Below are 24,419 nucleotides of genomic sequence, written 5' to 3'. Positions count from 1 at the left end.
ATAGCATTTGAGACTCACAGCCTAATTTTAATCTCCCTATACAGGTAAAACTAGTAGATGTGCCATTGTTTTGTGGTGTCCAGAAACAAAATAAAATTTCATTTTCACTTATAAAAAGAAAAATAACTTAAAAATATGGTTTATTGATGCCTAAGGCTGTGGCAATACATATATTTTGATCTAAGCAGCTAACATGACTATAAAATGTAACTCTATGAAATTTGGTTCTTGGATCTTTTTTTAAATTCACCTTTTCAAAACTTTGTGGCTCCTTATGTTACTGAGGAATGAAATACCCATTATATTAGGTGAAAAGAGCAAGGTATTACTATTACCTAAGAAATGGAAGGGGGAGTAAATAAAAGTGTGCATAAAATATACACATATGCATACACATGCACACACAATGAAAGGGTATGCCAAAATTCTATTTTTTAAAATGTTATCTTTAAGGAAAAAGAGGACACGTGGTGGAGTGAACAGGGAGAGAAGCTAGCCTTATTTGAATAGTCTTTGTTTTCATTTTGACTTTGAAGACCTGTTTTCATTTTGACTTTGAAGCCCTGTATTTTACATAAATTTTTTTAAAAAAGCACAGCTTTAAAAAGGTAAATCCCTAAAGATCTAAAGCAAAATTAAAATGATTTTATGTACTGAGTTGATGGCATAACCACACTGATAGACACTATGTAAAGTAGCTCTAAAAGACAGTAATTTATCTATATATTCCCATTGGTATATACTCTAAGAACAATAACAACAACAAAAACAAAAATCGTAAACTGGTTTCAGTAATAATATTTTTGGAGGTATGATTGATGAGATTAAATAAAAGCCATGTACCCATGAATTTAAAGTATAATTATGTCTAAGAATTCATCATATTTTTCTTCTTTAAGCAAAAAACTTTTCCCTAACTCTTTCTACAGAAAAACCTAGAAATGACCAATCAGTAGCAATGAACATCCGTAGCAAATAGATTATGGTCTCATTACCGTCCCCCACAGGAAGGAGTCAAAGCTTATTGGAGAAATGGCTGCTTCCAGGTCTAGGTCAGGAAAGTTACAAGATTAACCTAGAATATCCTGTCATAGCAGATAGCACAGAAGTCATCGTAGACCATTAACAGCTTATCAAAAAGGCTCAGGAACCAACTTGAGAAGGTGCCCATGGGCCAGAAAAGAGTAGTTTGAACATCAGTAACTAATAGACTGACACATATTAAATATATTTAAAATCATGAGTTTAATTGATAATCAAAAAAATCTCATCACATTTGGAGGATAACAGAAAACTAACTCATTATTATTGAAAACTAGCATATAAATGGAAAGAATCAAGCATTTATCCAGAAATTTTATACAAAAATGTACCTCAAGGTAGGCAAAGAGTCGATACAGGGAAATTATAACTATTCCAACTAGTAAATGAAGTTGGAATGGCAGAGTTAGAAAAGTACCATTTTAACCTCTTAACCTCTAATGACATACTGAAATTGATATAGGCAATAATTATGACTGATTAAAAATAAAGAGGCGGGCTTCCCTGGCGGCGCAGTGGTTGGGAATCCGCCTGCCAGTGCAGGGAACGCGGGTTCGAGCCCTGGTCCGGGAAGATCCCACATGCTGCAGAGGGGTTGGGCCTGTGCGCCACAACTACTGAAGCCTGCATGCCTAGAGCCCATGTTCGGCAACAAGAGAAGCCACCGCAATGAGAAGCCCGTGCACCACAACAAAGAGTCTGCTCGCCGCAGCTAGAGAAAAGCCTGCGCACAGCACCAAAGACCCAACACAGCCAAAAATAAATAAATAAATAAAATAAATTTAAAAAAATAAAAATAAAGAGGCAAGAAGACTTGTGATGGAAATTCACACCACCACCTATAAAATATTTTTGACAAAACAATTTGATCCAGCCTCCTTGTAACTTATCACTAAAAATGTCCTACCTCCTCCCCTTCCAATAAACTATGCTTCCTATTTTTCTTGCTTTTGTAATGTCCTGTCTCTTAAATCTGGGATGCCCCTGTGATTCACTTTAATTAACAGAACGTGGTAGAAATGACATTGTGTGACTTTCAAGGCTAGGTCAGAAGAAGCCTTGCATTTGAGACTTGGTCTCTTGGTACTCATTGGGGTAAGCCAGGCACCACATAAGAAGTCTATGTAAAAGTCCAACCCAGCTGTATGGAAAAGCCACAGTGAGAGAGAGATGCAGGACCAGCCCCCAGCTATTCCAGCCTTCTCAGCCCAGGAGCCAGACATGTAGGTAAGAAAGCTTTCAGAAGACTCCAGCTTCAGCCACCAACTCACTGCAACCATAGGAGGGATCCTAAGTGAGAAACACCCAGCTAACCCCATCCATCCTCAAAACTCTGAGAGAGTCCACTGATGTTTTAAGCCACTAAGTTTGGGTGTTGTTTCTTTTGCAGCAACAGATTAATGCGACAAGCCTAACATGTACAGGAAATACAGGGGAACTGTTAAACAAAACCATGAGGAAACAAGGGAAGGGATGGGAAACCTATTATAAAAAGAATGAATTGGTATATACAAACCTTAACTAGGATTTTGTTTGTTTTATGGGTTTATTTTTTAATCAGGAGCAAATTAAGGTAATGACACTATAGGTGACATGTGATCATGACCAGGTATTTGGCCTTAAGGAATTATTGTTAAACATTTTAAGTGTGGTTGTATTTTAAAGAAAATTCTTAACTTTAAAGATACAGACCAAAATAACCATGGATGAAATATTTGTTATTTGGGGGCTGGAGGGTATCAAATAGGAGTATAGATGAAATTAAGCCATGAGTTTATGTGTTGAAACTGGAAGTTCATTTTATTATTCTCATTACTTCTGCGTATGTCTTAGTAAAAATGCATATACTTTGTTGAACTATCAATATTTGGCTATTTTTTGTTAAAGCATATAATGGACGTAAAACCTAATGCTAGCTGAAAGAAGCCATGATGCTATAATCTTTATTTGGTAAAGTTTTTTTTTTTTTAGCCAAGGAAAAAAATTACTTTCACATCCCCACATGTCCAAAATATTGATCTAGATATTTAACTTTGCTTCCCCTTCTCCTGGGAAATAGGGATCATGATATCTCATTCCAGTGTATATGATGAGTTTGATCAACTAAGACAATTTATGGAAAAAAAATGTTTTGAAAACCATACTCTGCTACACAAATGCAAAACATTATTTGTAGTAAGGATCATGTGTTTGGCCCAATATTTGGAATATATGCAGTGAACTCTCTCAAAACCTGAAAGCTAAGAACTCTGTCCTTAATGCATTTGGCCCTAATACCAGGCACAGTGCTTAGAAAATGGAAATTCCATAAAGATTTTCTGGATGAAGGCATAAACTGGAGGAAAGAGGGCATGGAGATTTTTGATACATTTGCTTTTGCCTTTGATCCTGCATCTTTTTAAAAAGGGTCAACTGAGCAACAAGAGTGTGAGAGGTAAGTATCTTACTGTGAACCCACCAGAACTATTTGTTCAAACACCATATACGCTACATACCTTTCTACTGGTGAATTTTAGCACTGTTTTTAAGCTTTTATATGCAGAGTACAATGTGAATTACTATCTCATACGCTACACCTGATCAAATCTACTTTTGTGTGCTTTTGATTTTCTTAAAAAAAAAAAACTAATTATAAGAGAATAAAAGCCTGGTATTTAATACATGCTGGTCAAGTGAGCAATAAACAATTGCAAACTTTCCTAGAGGCTATTTTGCCCTGTCTCATCATCAGGAAGCTAAAGCATATGTTGGATGTTAGCCTGGATGGACACAAATGTGTCCTATTTATTCAAGGTTTCCTTTGAAGCCACAATTTATAAGTTTTGTTTCTTAGGGGTACATGTCAAACTTCATTTAGCATTCGTTGGTATCCAGATACACTGAATAGCAAAAAGGCAGCATTCGGGGGTGAAATATATGCCTGCTATATGAGCAATAATGTCAGTTTCATTTATGTAACTCACAGAAAACAAGAGGAGAAATACAATGGAAAAGCTGACAGTAGGAAATCAAGATAAAAATTATTCACTTAATTTATAAGTGTAAAACTGCATATGGACAAGGAAAATATTAAAACAAATAGATTTTAAATCAATGTCTAAGAAGTGGATAATTTTAGAGGAAGTTCTTTTAAAATGTGCTCTCTAACCCTTAAATTTCAAAGATTATATACTTATGTGAAGCATGTTTGCATGCACAATATTTTCCTTTTTCCTGAGAATGTTTTGCAAATTTTTTGGAAGAATCTGAAAATTTTAAATATACGAGGGACATTTGTGGAACCGATGCTTCTCTTTAGAACATTTCCGTGAAAAGTTGAAGTCTGATGGTCGATACAATATGCATAAAATTGACTCAAATAAAACAATTAAAATTTAAATAATTTTATACTTATAAAGTTATTTTACATTTATTATTCATTTGAAGCTCAAAACACTTCACGAGCAAAACATTATAAGCCTAAATTCATAGATGTGTAATGTGGCTCAAAACTCAATAAAGTTTGCAATCCTAAGTCATCTACTTCCATATTATTGACTGCTTCCACTACACTACGGTACTCTGGAAAGCAGTTTTCAAGTATGACTGTGATGTTTACAACTGTGAGACAAGTTATCATGCCACTTTCAACATATCTTTTCTAAGACTGAACTCAGGATGAGTTCAGCTTAGCTTAGTTCATTCACTTTCAATGCTCTATTTTACTCCATTATGAGAATATACTATGGGTTACTTATTCGTCTCTTGATAGATATTTGAATTATTTCCCTTTTTGAAGTTATTCCCAGTGCTGCAATAAACTTTTTGTACATATCTCCTGGTTGCCACACATAAGAGTTTCTCTGGGACATAGACTTAAAATGATGATAAATTACTAACCTAGTGGTTCAAAAAAGAAAAATCAAGTTGAGTATTACAGAAGTAGAGTAAATGTCAGCATATAACTCCAATATGGTTATTTATTTATAAATTACTTACCTGTACTATTGTACTTATAGACGTTTAAACCATATGTAAAAACAGACATTTCTAAGGAATTTGCTAGAAACAGGTCTAAGGAAAAGTTCTAATATGTTCTTCCTACCCCCAGTGGATGGTCTTTGCAACCCAGGAGGCTGCTCACACAACCACTTTAGAATCACCATAACAACCTCACAAGACCTGCATCAAGAAGCACAGAGACAAACTTGCATACTGGCACTGCTGTTTTGTTTGTAAATCCACACTATTCAGTTATGTATTCAATCTATTTCTGTTCTGAAGAAATTAATGTGTCTGTCCAGATTTAAAGTAGATAACACTCAATTATAGTTCAACAATTGTGTTTGCAAATAATGAAAATGAGGACTAAAGGCACCATCTTTAGACTTGACTTATGTTCCAAGAACTCAATGGAAAAACAAAAATGAAAACATAAGACTAAAAAAAAAAAAAAAAAAATCACCTTTGTGTTATTGGGTAATTGATTTTTTTTAAGCTTTCAAAGTAGATAAAATCAACACCTTAAAAGACTTGTCTTTAACCCAGGCTTTCTTTTATTGACGTATACGATTGCGGGTGCATGCCTAGAGGGATAATAGTTTGTTCCTAACAAAAGAGTCTGGATTCCACAATATGCCTTTTGCCAGAGGCCTCATTCCCCAAAGCTCACAGCTAACTGCATCTCCTGCTGTACCTGTAACAATTTAATTGTATAAGTCAGCCTAGTCAAGCATCTCCAGCTCATGACTGGGAGACATGAAATTCATTGTCATTATTGTCCCTGTCATTTTGGATCATTATATCCTGCTGCAGAATTTTCCTCACTTCAGTGCATTTTTACCTCCAGGAGCCAGGGATTATAGCTGAGGTTGTGGGGGGCGGGGGCAGGACCATGAGCTGCATTTACCTCAGGGGAGCCAGAGATTAAATTGGCTTTGCTCTCTCACGAGCTGAGCTGAATTCATCTATTTGTATGCTGTGAATTTTAGGTTGGAATAAACATGAATATTCTAGTGAAACCTGGGCTTTAATTCCCCCTTTGAAACATGGCTGTAACCAACTTCTATTTACACTAGGAAAGCCAATGTAATTTCTCGTAGGTTGCTATTTTCATATGTGCATAAGGAATACTTAAGGGCATCATCCGGTATGAAATAACAGACATCTCTCTCTGTCACCGCCTGGACTCTCAGAAGGAAGAATTTAAAGCTGTAATTTTGTTCTCCAGCTTCATCTTACAGAAGCTTAATGGGGGTATCTAATGGTTTTAAATATTTAATGATTTTTAATTATATCTCATTTTCTGTGCACTGGATTGGATGACTGAAGTCCAACTAGAATGGCACCAAAGATCTTCTCTGGGAGCAGGGAGTTTGAAGTAAAGTTGACAGAGGAAGACGAAGTAAGTTTCTGAGGAAACTGGCTCGCCCTCCACAGCTGGCTCACATAACCTCACAGCCTGCCAAGTCACCCGAGCCTGTCGTGCCTTAAATACTTTTTGCTGACGTGGGAGAGTTGCACCAGTCACGACACTCTCTACGTGGAAACCCCCAATCAGTGGTAATGGCCACGGACAGGGTCCAGCTGGTGGATCTCTGGTAGGATATGGAGAGGAGCAGAGAGGAAACACTAGGACATGTCTCAGGCAGAAAACCAGTGAGGCGACTATATTGCTTTCTCTAACAGAATATAAAAAGAAAAAATAACCTAGTATGTCACTTCCTATCCCAACTTTCACTTCAAATGGATCTTACTGAGAAATTTGACATTTACTTTGTCTATACTGAAAAAGATGGTAGTTATTCCTCCACATATGTGAGTTTGTTTCTCAGAGTTTAACAAAATATGGCAATGGATCGTACCTACGCCAAGCACAGAAGTGCCACTATAATTACTACATTTAAAGGTATGTGGTCAAAGACATAAACTTCTAGTTATAAGATAAATAAGTCCTGGGGATGTAATGTACAGCATAGTGACTATAGCTAATAATACTGTATGGTATATTTGAAAGTTGCTAAGAAATCTTAAAAACCCTCATCATATGAAAAAAAAGTTTGTATGATGTATGGTGATAGATGTTAACTAGACTTATTGTGATGATCATTTGGCAATATACACAAATACTGAATCATTATGTTGTACACCCGAAACCACCATAATGTTATATGTAAATTATCCTTCAATTAAAAAAAAAGATAAAAAGAAAAAAAAATGTATGTGGAATTTATCTTATTCCCTTTGTGGACTTTTGTGGAGGAAAAGACTTTGCCTTAATCCTATGCAATGATCATCACTATTTTTTTAGCATACACTGTTTGCATGAATAATTAAGAAAAATTTTTTGACCTTTGTACATTTTGTACTTCAGAGGGAATATCTTACAGACCTAACATCTCAGTTTTGAAAGAATCTTAAAAGATGGTCTCAGTCACTGGTCCCTCCACGTTAATGGTGATGTTTAGTAGTCTGTCTGACTATATTTTCACACCATTATTTTTCATTTTTCACTGGTACTGAAGTAACTGTGTGATGGATAACTAATCAGAGTTGTTAATTGGCAAAATTTCTTATAGATTTTAAAAGTTCATTTAGTTACTTGCGCCACTTTTTCATTATGATCAAGATTCTCCCAAGGTGGGAATTATAAAAATTATTATTTCTGTTCACTTTAAAATGGTTAAATTTATGTTATGTAAATTTCACCTCAATAAATTATTTTTTTAAGTTAAAAAAAGTTATTTCATGTAGCCCAAATGTATTTTGAAATCATTTGGGAGACTGTTACTACATTCTCATAATGATTATTTAAGAAGAAGAGTATTTTGTTGCTGTTGTTGTTAAGAAATGTTTATCTTATAAATTACAATGTTTAGACTTCAATTGCAATCGTATATGCTTAGGAAGTATTTTTTCCTCTCTGAAATACTTTGGTAGCAGGATAGTAATGTTATTTTTCTGGTTGAAGGGTTAGTCATCCCTTCCTTTCTCTGAGCACACATTTATTACATTTAATTCCTTTACTATATGCTCCTTTCTACCTTATTTCTATGTTGGTATTTAATTTGCTCATCACACCATTAGCTTTAACAAGAGTTGCCCTATCTGTGAATACAGCTGTGAAACCATAGAACTACACTGTTTCACATTGTTGTTTTGTCTTGCCTCAGGCATGACATAGTTGGACCTGCATCATTTCAGAACAAGATTAAAAAAGAAATGATTTCCAGTGACTAGAATTATTTTTACTTTTTCAAGACTTGGGTTTCACAATCAATTTTCGAATATCAATTTGAAATTATTTTAAATAATAATTTTTAACTTTTCAATAATCTTTGCTAAACTCATAATTTTGCAACCTGTAACAAACTATAAAAGCCAATTCTAGATAAAAGAAATTCTTCTTCCTCTTGATTCTAATAGGATAGTGTTTCTCCTGCAGTATATGACATAGATTTCCCTTGGTTTCTCCATGTAGAATTGTTAAGAATCTATAATTCATAACAATATCAAACCAACATAACACAGATGGCACAAATTCAGATATGACATCCACTAATATTCCTCTCAAGGAGGTTCAGATATGCACAAGCTAAAAAAATAAAAGTAACAAATAAAAGTAGTTCGTGTTCAATATATCACATGGTAGAGAAAATGGCCAAGTTCTTGAGACAGTTTGCAAGGGAGGGATTCAAACTAAGAGGCAAAGGACACAAACACTTTCGTGTCAGGATGGGCAGGGGGCCATTTCTTATTCCTCCTGGATCAAAAACCTCTTTAATATAATCACCCAACAAACTACAGTGGATTAACATTAAGGGTCTGAAGCAGAGAAAGAATATTCACAGTTAAGATTGTCCCTTAACATGTAGGCTCAATCAGGGGCACCAAAAAAGTAGTTAAGTGCCCCCCACCCCGTGGTGTTTAGATGCTGGAAGGCACTGTAAACTGTGAATTTTCTAGCTTTTAATGTTTGTCTAAGACCCTTAGCATTTTTCTAATATTGTTGCTCCTAACGCTTCTTGAGTTTGTCCCCGTTGCCCCATCTGCACGTACACATTTTGCATTCATACATGAAAGCCTGAAAGACAGCTAAATTGATTCAGAAACCTAACACTGAGAAGAAGAAAAAAAGGTAGGGGTAGCCTTAAGGATATCCCATGTTATGAAGTATAAATATCAAAGTCTCCTGGAAAAACAAAAAAACAAAAACATTTCTTCATGTTAAGAGTTCAGACATCTAACACTAAATACAAAAGATCACATAGTAGGGGTAAAAAAAACTCACTGACCCTATAGGGCCTTTGTGCCACAAAATTTCTAAGACTTTTTGAACATGTGTAATTATCTGTGTCCAGCTATTTCTTTATAAATAGACATCCTTGGACTACTTTCAAATTCCATTCACCCTTTAAAACTATAGTAAAACTTCACAAATGGCTTTTCCTGTGTTGTTTTGCATTGTATTGTGGTCCATCTGGAGATATATTAAGTGGTTAGTTCCTTCAGATAAAAGTGTACAAAATTGTATTGTCCACACACACACACAAACACAAAGAATGAACACTGAACACGTGGCAAATGGGTACTAATGTCTCTGTTAGAAAACATCTAACAACAATAAAAGAAGCATTAAAAACTGAGGAACTGGTTTAACAGATGCAATGTTCATCTACCTTCTCACATAAATTATATGTTCAAGAATTGTGTCCTGTGCAAAATACAAACATGTCAATTTCAGCCCAGGGGGCATTTTTCTCTAGGTTTATAACCCCTTGAAAATAGAGGTTTCATCTAGAAAACCTAACAGATCCTCAGCTGCTTTCAACATTATAATATATTCATAAGGCAAGTGTTCACTGGCAAACATAACAAATTAAATGGCACGAAGGTGGTGTCCAAATACACAATGATGGAAAATGGACCAAACCAACCATGAGATACAAAGTCGAAATCCAAGAAGAAAAGGAATATGCAAAAACAAGCAATATTAAGAGCAAAACACTATGTGGAGTGTGTGCATGTATGTTTGTGCGTTGTGTAAGATTAACATCAATTAGGATGCAAAACTGTCTCGTTAAGAATATGCTGTAAGGGTCACGAGTGGGAGAAAAGTATCTTGTAAAAAAAATAGAATCACATACCATCATAGTAGACAATTGCTCCTACCAGTTTATCCTTCTGGAGCATTGGGAAATGCTCAAGGGCTCTTGATTTGCTGAGGACATAACTGCTTTTCAGGCAATTACTTCCAGCAACCAGATCATACAGCTTGATTCCTACCCAGTAGTAAGGTAACTGCCACCACCTACAGCATAAATAGGGGAAAAGGTTTCTTTAGAAACAGAGTATAACATTATAGAATATCACTTTAAGATACAAGACACTTTTTATTAAGAAAAGCAAAGTATACCTAGAAGTATACTGCAGAAGAAACAAGAGAAGTGCCTGCCTGTTCTGACACCAGCCCAGCAGCTGAATTATAAAAGTAAATGAATCATCTCTAAGGCAGGGCTTCTGGACCTGACTGCATATTAGATTTTCTGGGGAGCATCAAAAATAAATATAGATGCCTGGGCCTCCTGTTTCTAGGGATCAATTTAACTAGACTAGGGCCAAGATCAGAGTGACTCTAATGTACACCCAGGGTACAGAATCATTGGCTTAAGATGTCCTAAGCAATCTATGACAAAATATAGACAAAAATTATAAAATCTGCTTCCAGGCCCCACAAGACTCATGCAGCTAGCAGAGTTACATAATTCTGTATTTCCTAGCACCTGTATTCCATCTTAAGTCAACTTGATGGATAGCTCTAACAACATTCAGAAAATTGGGTTTAATAATTTTTGATTATTTGACACCTCCAAACCAAATTTCAGTTTTGGTTAACTCGGAAATTTTAAATGACACAAAATGGCTTAGGGTTTGGAGTTGATATATGTCAGTTCAGATTTTGCAGCAGGATTCTTTCTGGCTCTGCATTTTAGTCTGCAAATGACCCTCTTATGTTCCCCAGTGCAAATGTAGTTGCTCCTGTATATACTCTCAGAAACTGGAGTAAAAAACTACTAATTGTAAGTGCAGAACACAACCTCCTTTGCCTTCAAGAGCTAGCCCTTAGAGGTGGATCAGCAGAGAGTAATATAGGAAAAGTCACACTTTTTAAAATGCAACAAAGGAAAATATTTTAAAAGGATTCAAGATTAGGACCAATTAAAACTACATTAAGAAATACACATTGAGGAACTATTTCCATTAAAACTGTGTTCTATTGACCTCAGATAAGCAAAGAGTACACAGATGAATACCAAAAGGCTTACTTGTAAATTGGGAGCATTATAGGCAACGGAGCTGATAAATGGGGAGCAATTTCTAGTAGGTTGGCACGCTCATGAAGGGCTTCTTTTACCATCCTGTACTGAAAAGCAAAACAGAGAAAATTAGTTTGGCAGTAACAGATCATAATATTTTCAAATGGCAAATAGACACCCTGCCAACTGATTGATACACAGAAACTTCTCTACCTCTGAGCAAGGATAGCTCCCTCCTAATCAAATTTCTAATAATACATCATGCTGTCAACCTGAAAGATTTTTTAGAAACCTTAACTGCATTTGCATAGGAGAAAAACATGCTGTCAGAGTTCCCAGGTGTAAGGTATTTTCCTGACTTGAGTTACAAGATTATTGTAATAATTTATCTTGCATTCTCTGTATTGTCCCTTTTCTCAGTCCCCCATTATATTTTCTCATATAAGAGATAACAGATTGTTCAGATTCATGTTAAACGTTTCCTTCTTGCCTCCACTAGCCCAAGCAGAGATGATACTTAAGAGTTGCGCAGTATTTTACAGACTATCATTAAAAAGCTTTTGTCTTTAGTCCTCATTACGTCTCTCTGAAGACCCAGCATTACTATCATAATACTAATTTTACAAATAAGAAAACCGAGGCTCATAGAAATTAAATAAATAAGCTGAAACACATCACAAGTCATCTGATTCTAAACCCCATGCTCTTTTCTTCACATCCATCATGATGCTAAACAGACACATAAGAAAAGGGGACAGATTCAAAACTGACAATGTCAAGTAAGTGCTGCTGTGTTTTTCATGTACAAAAAGCAGATAGGGAGTTCAGTTGATTTTTTTTTTTTTTTTTTACTCCTCTGGGAAATGTCATCTTCCACACTGCCTTGGCAGTTTTCAAATGGTGGCAGACTGGACACAACAGAGTGTGACACAAAAAAAAAGCATGACTCAGATCATCTTTTCCTTAAGAATATGTCAGTGACAATATGCAGTATGATTGCATCTGCCGTTAAGAGGATCAGTTTAATATTCCTCATGTATTACAACACAGTTCCCTTGAAACTGCTTGGGAAGTAGCAATTTGGTGGCCATTGGTGGGGAAAAAAACAAAACAAAACAATCACAATTGTTAAAAGTAACACATCCAAAAGTGATTTTGTAACTCTGCTACTTTGACATGCCTGTGTAGAAAAAGCCCCTGATTACCCATAAACATAATGCTACAGGAAAAAAAACTGGCACACCTCTCCTGAAAGACACTCCAGCAGAATACACTAAATAGGTATTTCCAATAGGAAGGAATGTTAAAAGCCATAAAAAAAAAAAAAAAAACTGAACTGATTTAATTGGGTAGAAAAAAGCACAGTCGCCATTTTTGTTTAACAACTAGCATACACAGTTACCTGCTCAATATCCAACTTCATGATAGCCTTCTGAAGATACCTCACACCACCATGGATCAATTTAGTGCTTCTGCTGCTGGTGCCTGATGAGAAATCATCTCTTTCTACAAGGGCTGCTTTTAGTCCTGTGTAACCAGAAAACCAAATTAACTCCTTAAATTACACAATTTGTATGTAATTCATTAAAGGCACTTCTCCAGGGTAGAGACAGTCACAAGAAAAATTACTCTGAACATGGATCAATTTGTATTCCAAGGGCAGTACACTGTCTATATTATAATGAAGAGATTTTAGTCTCTTCCTGGGGGAAAAGTCAAACCAGAACTAGAAGCATATTAAACTGTGAATGAATCACAGCTAGAAAATATTACAGTGCAATTTTCATGGCAGTAACATACACTGGTGTGTTTCGAGGGTCGAAGGGGAGTCTGGCACCCATCTTTAACCATGTAGAGTTAACTCAGTATTGTTACTGATGCCTTCCGGAACTCACATTCAGCCCTCGCTACAAGAGTCCAGACGTGTGCCAGCCTCTCAACTCCAGTCAACTCTGATGCATCGACCGTGAATCTAGACTAGCCCTCTACGTGCCGGTTCCTATTTCTGGAGTGGTGTGAAAGTGGGTATAAGATGGGAAAAGAGATCAAAGACATCGAAACAGAAGAAGAAAGAAGAGAATAACCTCTGATGCTGAGGAGTTTATAGTCTAACTGAAGACATGCAAGCACAATATTGTAGAATTACAAAGAAAAACACAAGCCAGGACAAATGAACCCAGTACAGAGTACCCATGAGTAAAGAAAAGACAATATTCTTGGTAAAGGTGAGGCTGAACAAAGACAAGTCAGTTCTAGAAATCATCCCTCCCAACCTGGCTTTCTTTGAGGGTTGCAATAAATCTCTTAGGAATGAAATAAGTTTGGTTTGGTTTTGTTTTCTTGCAGAGACACCCCTGCCTCTTCAGGAATGGGAGGACCAACAGTGCTACGAGCTCCATACACTAGTTAGATATGAAATCCAAAATTTCAAAAGACCCAAAGTATACATCAGCACCAAGCCAGAAGAAATTTTCATGGCCTGCCATACTCTTGGGGGATGAGAGAATGTCATAGAATCCAATTACAATGAGAATATGTAACTGGAGCAGTTTGGGCTCACAAAGCTCATATAAGAGAACTTGTGCATGTATTTAATTCAGAGCCATTTATTACATTTAATACCAAAGGGTCGTTTTTATAACTTCTAACAGTTTAAATATCGTACCCAAATGTCATCATAAAATCAGGGCAATTCCCTTGACTCAAAAGGACAAAATATTTGGAAACTGTGGAGAGAAAAGTAGAGAACTTTGATTCAAGGGCAAAAACTGCTAATGCTCTAATGAACTAGCAAAATAACACAGAAATTACAGATATCATAGACCCAGGTCACTCTTTTTAAGCATTTATGCCAGAAGAAGATCTGTAAAATTCTCAACTATGAAAACTCTAGCGATGCTTAGTAAATTTAGTACAGGATGTATTAAACACACAGAAAAATATATCATATTAGTGCATATTTTTTGAGAGCCTAAGTGCCAGGTAAAGTGCTGGTGTTAGAAATGAAATAGACATAGACCAAGCTGTCAAGTAGCTCCCAACCCAAAGAGAGGCAAATGAACAAAATGAAGCAAAGTTTCATAGGTGTTGCATTTGAAAATGCAGAGGACTCTTTATCCTAAAGTGGGTCAAAAATTAAATTCAGGATATAAACCCCAAATTGCTTAGTCGAGATTACATTTGCAATCTCTCTTACAATGCACTGTCTTGGTGAGCTCTATTACCTTTTCTTAGTAAGTCCAACACAGAGAGTTCTTCTTGCAGTACTAAAATATACCACTTTTCTTCAGTTGAAGATCAGATGAGGAAGTTGACTTTCAAATGGCATTTAAGAGCTGAATTACTTAGAACACACCTCCCTTCCAGTCTTGGAATCAGTCATGGCATTAAGATGCCCACACCATTCGAGGCAGGGACATAAAACTGAGAGAGGATATGCAGCTTTCCCATCCAGCCTATGGCTCCTACCTACCCAAAGGTACCCACAGGCTGTGGGAGAAGATGCCTTAGTCCCCAGTTAGCCCCACTTCCTAGCATGTAATCCCCTACCCTGGAGTGTGGGCTTAGCTAGTGCCTTGCTTCTAACCAACAGAATACAGCCACGATGGTGGCAGGCCACTTCCGTGGTTAGGTTACAAGAGACTGTGACTTCCTCCTGGATAAAGCAACCTGTCTTGTTCTGAGTCAAGGAACCAACAGAGCCCCTGGTCAACAGGTCACAAGGAACTGAGGCCTCAGTCCAGTAACTTCTGAGGATCTGAATCCTGCCAACCTCCATGTGAGTTGCTAGGAAGCACTGCAGCTGGTGAGAGACTGAGAGCCAGAGGGCCCATGCTAGGGCCCAGATTCCTGACCCACTGACACTGTGTGGGAATGAATGTTCCTTGTTTGAAGTCACAAAATTTGGGGGGTAGTTTATCGATAACACAATTCCCTGTGTGAACAATAACTGCAGCCAAGGTAGTTATTTTAATTGTATCTGGGGATGGGGTCTTGGAGAAAGGCTGAGTCAACAGAGGAGGATGTGTTCAGATGGGTGGAGGGGAGGCGCAAGGGAATTATCACTGGCAAAGATCAGCTTAAGCAAGAGAAGGCAAATGACCGAAATGGCCCAGCTTATTTAGGGTCTGCTTGTCACTCAGGGGCTGCAGTGTGGGGAGACCTTCTAGGGGAACCACACAGCATGAGGGGGGCGATAAAGAGTCTAGCCTCAGAAGGCAGAAGACGGTAATTGGAGAGTGATAGGAAGAGAGAATTTTATGGGTGTGTGTTATCAGGATGGATTTTTTTTTTTTCTTTCCCAAACTGACACAGTGTGAGGCAGGGAACTACTCTAGGAATTAGCAAGCCATCTCAGGAGGATATTTCAGGATATTTAAGTGACAGCTAACACTTTAAAGCCTCAAAACTGCTTTTGCAAGAATTGGACATTTAAAAAAGTTATTCACATGTACTTATGTGAAAAACCTTAGTGAATACCAACAAAAGTTATAATGGGCTTCTCTGTCAAACCAGGCTGTTTTTTCTTGTCCCATTATTTCCAGGGTCGTATCGTCAAGCTACCCACCAGAATTTCTGAAGAGAAATGATACTGCTCCTTCCAGAGCAAAATAAAAAATAAAAATTTAGTCTCTAAATGTATAGTTAAATTGATATATTAAAGTACCATGTAACCTAAAAGTATTACCAAAAGTTTTTGAAACCTTAAAAAGAAAACATTTTAAAAATTTCAACTGCTTTTATGCTAAACGTTCTGGATTTCTCGTTTTTGTTGGATGAGAACAATGGACTGAGGAAGGAGGAAAGTAATGCAAAATCAAGACATTATTAGAAGTTACAACCGCTTTTCCCTTAACTGATTAACCGACTACAGCAAAGACAATGAAATTGTTTAAAGCCTTATAATGATCTTGCATGATTCCGTTACCTAAGATGTTCCTTCCTGTTTGACCTCTCAAAAATTCAAACTTCTTTTCCACCTCCAGTCTGAAAATAAGAGTTTAGTTGTTTTTTTTTTCAGTGTAAAGCAAGGAAGTGAAGAGAGCACTGTTTATCTTCTCAAAGAGAATGAACGGTATTTTTTTTTAATTTTTATTGGAGTGTAGCTGATTTACAATGTTGTGTTAGTTTCAGGTGTACAGCAAAGTAAATCAGTTATAGATATACATATATCCACTCTTTTTTAGATTCTTTTCCATAGAGTACTCTGCACTCCCTTACAGAGTATTGAGTAGAGTTCTCTGTGCTATATAGTAGGTCCTTATTAGTTATCTATTTTATATATAGTAGTGTGTATATGTCAATCTCAGTCTCCCAATTTATCCCTCCCCCATCCCTTTCCCACCTGGTAACCATAAGTTTGTTTTCTACATCTGTGACTCTCTTTCTGTTTTGTAAATAAGTTCATTTTTACCATTTTTTTTAGATTCCACATATAGGCAATATCATATGACATTTGTCTTTGAACAGTATTTTAAGTGACATTCAATGTTAACATTTTGCATCTTAGGTAAAATAATTAAATTTGAAGGAGACCAAAAATAATACATCCAGGCTTCCAGCAACTGTGCCTAGCTGGATGTGAGGCACTGGGGAAGATCTTTCCTCAGAGTGGAAAGAATGATCTCCCCACATGCCCACCAGTGAAGGGCTGGCCTCTGTACATTATGATAATTCACTAAACTTGCTCAAGATTTTATAAGGAATAGCTTTTGCTTGTTTCTTTTCTTTTCAGAAGTTACTTTTTATGGAAAGCAATATGTTCTATCACCGCTGAGATGAACCAGAATATTTGGGAGTGGTATGATTATTCGATTTTTTGTTTTTATAATTGATTGCTTTTAGTAGTTATTCTCATGAATTTCACTGCAGTGGTAAAGTATTAATATTTGGAGCGAGATTACTCTGAAATTCTTTGGTGGAAGAACAAGATTAGTTATAGTAGAAGAAGAAAGTCAACTTAAAATCGGCCTTTCAGTCATACTCTGCCCATCGCTGAAGTTAAAGTTGTATCTTTTGGGTGGGGTCAGGGATGTGAACGAAATACAGCTCTTCACAGACTTGCCTTTTCTGTCCTGAGTGAGAATGTCTAGCTACCAGGCACTTCCAACTAAACCAATTCATGGATCAAGACAGTTGGATAGGGCTTCCTTGGTGGCGCAGTGGTTGAGAATCTGCCTGCTAATGCAGGGGACACGTGTTTGAGCCCTGGTCTGGGAAGAGCCCACATGCCGCGGAGCAACTAGGCCCGTGAGCCACAACTACTGAGCCTGCGCGTCTGGAGCCTGTGCTCCGCAACAAGAGAGGCCGTGATAGTGAGAGGCCCGCGCACCGCAATGAAGAGTGGCCCCCACTTGCCGCAACTAGAAAAAGCCCTAGCACAGAAACGAAGACCCAACACAGCCAAAAATAAATTAAAAAAAAAAAAAAAAAAAAAAGACAGTTGGATGAATACAGAGGGATAATTACCATCTAAGGGGAGGAATGGTACGACATTTAACTTTTACAACATGAAATAGAACAGAAGCATATTTTAATACCTTTTACTGATTATCTTATTATGCATGCAAACACGCTCAATATAATAAATGCAGAGAAGTAAAGAGAACAAAATAAAACCCTCCTGTAATCACACTACTCAGAGATAACCACAGTTGACATTTGGGTGTTTAAATGTTCACATTTTCTGTGCATGTATGTAATCACATATGTACATTTTTACCAAAATAGGATCATATGATAGATTCCATTTTTTTCATTTAACATTATTTATCGTAAACATCTCTCCATGTCAATACATATTTTTCTATAATTTCACTTTTAATGTGTGAATAGTAATACGTTAAATATTTACAATGATTTATTTATTCAATTCCCTGTTTTTGAACATTTGGGTTATTTCCTACCTTCACTATCACAGTACTGCAAGATTATATTTTCATTTAAACTCTCTGCATCTTTATTTCATTATAATAAATTTTCAGATGTGGCATTATTTAACTATTTTTAAATAGAAAGGGCAGAGTAATAGCTATGAAATAACTACCAGAGGCACCCAGGTAATAACACACAAATCAAAAAGTTTAGACATTCTGTACATTAGTACCAATTTCTCTAAAAAATAACACTCCTGTAAAGCTGCAAAGCAATCCTGCCTTGTTAATCCTCATGATCAGGATTCTATGCTTTAAGCCTAGTATTTTCTAACAGTGAATGTTAACATTTTACAGAACTATATAATATTGGATTGGTTATTATACCTATTTCTATTTTTCTATTAGAAACATATAAACCATTAATGGAGATACTATGCTAAGTTAGAACATATCATTAACATACTTTGAGTCCCTTAAGTTCACACATGATTATGGAGGCACGAAAATGTATTAAGCCATAACACTAATTATAGTAATAGAGTTTCAGGGGAATAAGGAAGTTGCTGTTGTTGCTTTCTCTTTTTACTATTTTACTATTTACTTTTTTACTATTTTACTTTTTATTATTTTATAATAAAAACAGCCAGTATTCAAAGAGAGAAGGAATATCCAAACAATATAAAATGATGAAAAGAAAGAATAATACACTCCAGACATAACCGATTTTAACTATTAAAAATGTCCCATATATTCTACCAGAAACATTTTATGCTTATAAACCTGTGTACTTTTTTGCTTCAAAAACAAATACAATTAACAAACTCATTCGTCACAACTTGTTTTTCAATTTACAATACATTTTAGCCATTATCCCTGTAAATACTTATAAACCTCTCTGGATAACTGAATGGACCCAATTTATTAAACCATACCACACTCTTTTTGCTATTATAAATATTGCTTATAGGTAAAATTTTGACCAATATGGCACTGCGAGTTCAGCTTTAAACTCTTCTTCTCTAAACACAGAGAAAATTATATATACGTGTGTGTGTATATATATATATATTTTTTACATGTATATATATATGTACACACGTACATATATGCACACATACATACATATATTTTAAGGCATGGCTGATTCAAAAATAAACACCTCATGGACCAGAAATGTAGCAGAAACTCAGAGCAGAGTAGTTAGGCCCAAAGCCTCTGTCTTGGTGGAATCTGGGTCTAGAAACAGGCAAAGGTAACCAAGATTTCAGTTCCTGAAGGGCAAGAGATAGGGAGAGGTGAAGAAGACAGACCAGTGCTGGAATCCAGGGATTGAAGAAGGGTGGAAAAGCTTCTGCTGACCACTGTCTGGGGCTGTGGACTATCTGCTGGGACATGCCCAGGAGGCAGGAAGATGGACCCAGCCTGGAGAGCAGTACCTGGCAGGCCAGGGAACCACCAGCTGGCTGGCCAAGATCAACACAGGGCAGGAGCCTCGATTTGGTTTTGAGAAAAGTCTCTGATGGAACTTGAAGGTGGCAGCAACTGTATCTATAGAGTTTAATGTATGGAAACAGAGAGTGATACAAAGCTGATTTAATATGGAGGAAAGGAAGAAGGAAATGGAGCAAAGTAAAAAAAGATGTAAGGTAAAAAATACAAAATAAAAGCACATGGCATCCAAATAAATGGAGATGGACCAAACTCACCTGTTGAAAGACAGATTCTATCTATCAAGCGTTAAAAAAAAACAAGACTCCAGCTACTTGTGTTTTATCATAGACATACTAAAACAAAACGATATAGAAAAGTTGAAAACAATATGAAACAAATCCTGTCTGATATGTTATTTTTCCAATTTCACAGGTGTTTATTATATATCTGCCATAGACAAATTTCAATTTTTATGAAATCAAATTTAACAGGATTTGCCAAAAGGAAAATGACTTTATTGATGTCATGCTTAAAAACACCTTTCTTACTCCATTTTTTAAAATTTCCATATACTTTCTTCTAATAGGTTTGTGGTGTTTTATTGTTAAATCCTTGACCCACAGAGAGCATGATAAACAGAATATAAATATACATAATATATATAAATACAAATATAAATTTGGGAAAGTGGATACTACAACGTCGCTTATTAAATAACCAATAATGACAAATATGAAATGTTTTTACCATATCCTAAATTTTATGTATTCAGATCTATTTCTAGCCTCTTACTTTTGCTCCGCTTATCTCTCCGTTCCTTTAGCAAACTATTTTAATTAAAGTAGCTTTAGAATACACTTCGATATTGATAGAGTTCTATCTCCTTTATCATTACTCTTTTTCAAAATTAATCTAGTAAATCTCAAAGGCTGATTTTTCCAGATAACTTTGGCACAGTTTCTCTAATCTTCCCCACCCTACTCCTGCCAAAGACAGTCACTATAACGTAATCACTAAATTACATCAAATTTCCAGATTAATTTTAGTAGCAATCTGCAACCTAGTCTAATCAGCAGTGTCCAGTAAGTAGCAAACTTTCATCTGCTGCAATTCTACTGTCCTGAAATAGGATTTTCTCTACCCTCATGATGGGAGAGGGGCAGTGGTAGAAGGAGGTGGAGATCTGTAATTCCCAAAATGCACTATCTTCCATGGCTCTCCCTTTTCTGCAGTTTTTAATGCAATTAAAAATGCACACACCTGCTCCTTTTCACAAACCTTTATTTATGCAGAAGAGTGTTGCTGTTATCCTCCGTTATGTCTGAGAACCTTGAGGCTCTCTGTAAGGTTAGAACACTTACTGAAGGTCATGGACCTAGTAAATGATGAAGCTGACTGATCCCACTTGGTTCTCATTTCATAGCCTGTGTCCTTACTCGTTATGCTATACTGTCTCAGACTCGAAGGAACTGTGGTGAGAATTCAGGAATTACTAGCCAGTCACCATTCATAAACTAGAAGTACATATACATTTTTAAACAAGAGAACTACAATTAATGTTTTCTTCTAGCAAGAAGCAGTCTTCTCTGGAATTTTGAAGCCATAAAGTTTAAGTTTATAATTAAGATTTTAAACCAAAATTGTACTAGTTGACCCCTGATACATACAGGTAAATCACATAAAATAACAAAAAAGAGCTGAAAAAAAACATTTTGAAGCCCCCTGAGGGAGTGACTATATTTATCAGAATCTCTTCATTCCAGCTCTCTTTTGGGGGCAAAGTGCCTCCTATATCATCGTGCTTCGAGGCTGGGGACTGACCACAGAGGTGTTAAACAGAGAAGCAATTCCTATTGATCCTAGAGACCTGCAGGAGAACGTGAGGGGAGCCGTGCATATTATGTTTATAAAATAATATTCCCAAATGAAACAAATGAAAAACTGATTCCCAAGAAAATGCAGATGGTAAGAATGCAAATAAATGTTCATTATGAAAACGTCATGACTTTTTCTCTTCCTTCTATGGTCTTTGTTTATCCATTACCAAAATTGCACTTGGGCACAACACTTCATCAAAAACCTTGTGAAAACATTTTTATACGAGCCTTTTAACATCTAGCAGTTCCCCCAAAACTTTGATGTCCTGAAAAATCTAATTATTACTGGTAACTTTAAAAGATCACAGTAATTTATTTTTGTCAAATGTGACTAAAGATTAATGGATACAGTCAGGAATAATTTGGTAAAAACGTATCAAACGCAGAGAAAGCAAAATTTGTTGTTAAGTGAAGCATCAAATATAATAAAAGAGCAAATTCTATGAATGAACAGCAACAATGCACAATTCATTAACCAAATGCCCATGATTATTTCACACTTCAGAGGGCTACTGATATGATCAGAAATTGTAGTAAAAGGATAAATATAGATTAACTTCAGCATCTCTATACATTTTAATTATAAATGCTACCCTCAGAGGGCTACCAGCATAATAAAGGAAATACAAACTATGGTTTATCTATCCTTTTTATAAATCGTAACTCCGTATACATAAAATAAGACAGTCAGTCAATTATTTTAAAAGACAGCAATTGAAATACCAGGAGATACTGAAAGTACACCATTTTCTTAGCTGTTACTAACTATAAGTATTGAAAATCTTGTCAACATTCTGGCTCTGAAAACTCTTATCTTTTCAAAATCACCATCACTGTCATCACCCACAATCGTCTGCTAATGTCCTAGGTAACACTCTTTACTGCCCAAAGGAAAAATGTTTGTTCAGCAAATATTAATAAACTATAAGCTCCTCGAGGGCAAGGCCACATCTTGTTAGTCTTTATATTCCCAGAGCTGGTTCAGCAGTTGACTCACAAGTAGTATTATGTTAAACAGCAGAATGAAACAAAACAACAAACTGGAAACCACCTAAAGAGTCATTAACAAGAACGTCTTTGGGATGAATTTTTCAGCCATGAAAAACAATGAATACCATATACATGTAAAGACTGATTAACTATACTGTTATTTGAAAGTAACACACTGCGAAGTAATGACTACAGTATGATCTTATCTATGTTTTTAAAAAGATATCTAAAAAATAGGGCTTCCCTGGTGGCGCAGTGGTTGAGAATCTGCCTGCCAATGCAGGGGACACGGGTTCGAGCCCTGGTCTGGGAGGATCCCACATGCCGCGGAGCAACTAGGCCCGTGAGCCACAACTACTGAGCCTGCGCGTCTGGAGCCTGTGCTCCGCAACAAGAGAGGCTGCGATAGTGAGAGGCCCACGCACCGTGATGAAGAGTGGCCCCCGCTTGCCACAACTAGAGAAAGCGCTCGCACAGAAACGAAGACCCAACACAGCCATAAATAAATAAATAAATAAATAAAAATAAAAAAAAAAAAGATATCTAAAAAATGCACAAAAGCAAATATAGGTGAGACTTTTCAAAATGAGAAAAGGAATAAAAGGCACTTAATCAGTAGTTGCCTTTTTGCTACTGCACTCACGGTCCTAACTCTTTGAGGGAAGCTGGCTTTCCAACTTCCCTTACCTCCCCCTACCAGTCCTAAGTTTCCATTTAAACAATTTCTTGCCTTCATGGAATCTTTTCTCATTTTCTCCTTCTGTCATTGATACCTAGTCAGTTCTCCATTTGGGATTCTACCCTATCGTGTATTTTCTCTGCCCCAACTCTGAGCAATGTTAGACACACACACACACACACACACACACACACACACACACACACACATATCCTTTTCTAAGCAGAGCAAAGCAACCCCTATTCCTATCACATTCTCTAAATCTTTTCTACATCCAAGTCCCTACTCCTATCCATAAGTAGCACATCTCACTTCTTTTTGAGTGTTTAAGAATAGCTCTTCATAGTCACACAGACTCCCTCTTTTATGCCTTAGAATCTTTACACTTTGTATCTGTCTCTGAGAAATGTCTCTTCTTGCCCTGCCAAAGCTAAGATACATCTTTGATATCCCATGCCTCGTATTTTCCCGAGAGCTTGTTCCACATGCAGCCTTCTATTATTTGCATGTTAAGGTTCTCCTCTGAGTCTACAGAAATATTCAGATGGCTCCTATCTTAAAAAGAAAAGAAAGAAGAAACAATTCTTGCACATATTGCCTCCCTTATTCATATCCTACTACACCAGCAAGTTACATCCTTTCTGCTTTATTTGTCTCTAGAGCTCTTAAAAGTTTAGCCCTGTGCCTGCTTCTTCCTTATTGCCTATCCTTTCCTCATCACGAAGGCTCTTCACTGTCTCAGAGTGGCCTGTTCAGTAAAGTCCAAAGGCCTTTCCCCAGTAACCCAGGCCCAGCCCTGCCTTTGCACTCCTCTCATATCCTCCCCAGCACAGCCTGGGTGATCCCAACTGAAACACGGGCTGTTTCCCACACACACTGTTCCTCTCACATGTTCCCTCAGATTGGCACACTTTCAGCAAGCAATGTTTGCCTACTAAAATTCTACCCGTGCTAAATAGCAGCTTGCTTTCTCCAGGCCATTCTATGCAGATATAACAATGCCCCCAAGCCTCCTGAAAGGCACATATTCTCTATAGGGTAACTCAGTCTACTACAGAACTACAGAACTTGGAGCAACCTAAGGGTGGATCCTGGATCAAACATCTTTGTATTGTCATGTGGTACTTTGAATATTGCCATGCATAAAGCAGGCACTCAGCCAATATTTGTTGAAATGAAAGAAAAAGAACTGCTGTATACTTCGGTACATAGCATGAACATAAGTGGAGAC

General features: G+C 36.6%; 1 protein-coding gene across 7 annotated transcripts in view; it reads right to left on the bottom strand.

Annotated features, from left to right (window-relative positions):
• Positions 1–24,419, bottom strand: part of GPD2 (glycerol-3-phosphate dehydrogenase 2) — a 137,683-nt gene that overhangs the window by 55,751 nt on the left and 57,513 nt on the right. For all 7 annotated transcript variants that reach the window (XR_005020645.1, XM_036858311.1, XM_036858307.1 and 4 more), the window contains exons 4-6: positions 12,739–12,863; positions 11,346–11,443; positions 10,167–10,330 (exon numbers count right to left, since the gene is read on the bottom strand). Coding sequence is in view for 6 of the 7 variants with exons in the window: in XM_036858311.1 (XP_036714206.1) it covers positions 10,167–10,330; positions 11,346–11,443; positions 12,739–12,863 (387 nt within the window). In the remaining variant the exon portion in view is untranslated. The remainder of the gene's footprint in view (positions 1–10,166; positions 10,331–11,345; positions 11,444–12,738; positions 12,864–24,419) is intronic.

This window comes from Balaenoptera musculus, chromosome 7 (assembly GCF_009873245.2).
Source record: "Balaenoptera musculus isolate JJ_BM4_2016_0621 chromosome 7, mBalMus1.pri.v3, whole genome shotgun sequence".
In the NCBI taxonomy this organism is placed as follows: domain Eukaryota; kingdom Metazoa; phylum Chordata; class Mammalia; order Artiodactyla; family Balaenopteridae; genus Balaenoptera; species Balaenoptera musculus.
This window is presented reverse-complemented; position numbering and strand designations above follow the sequence as displayed.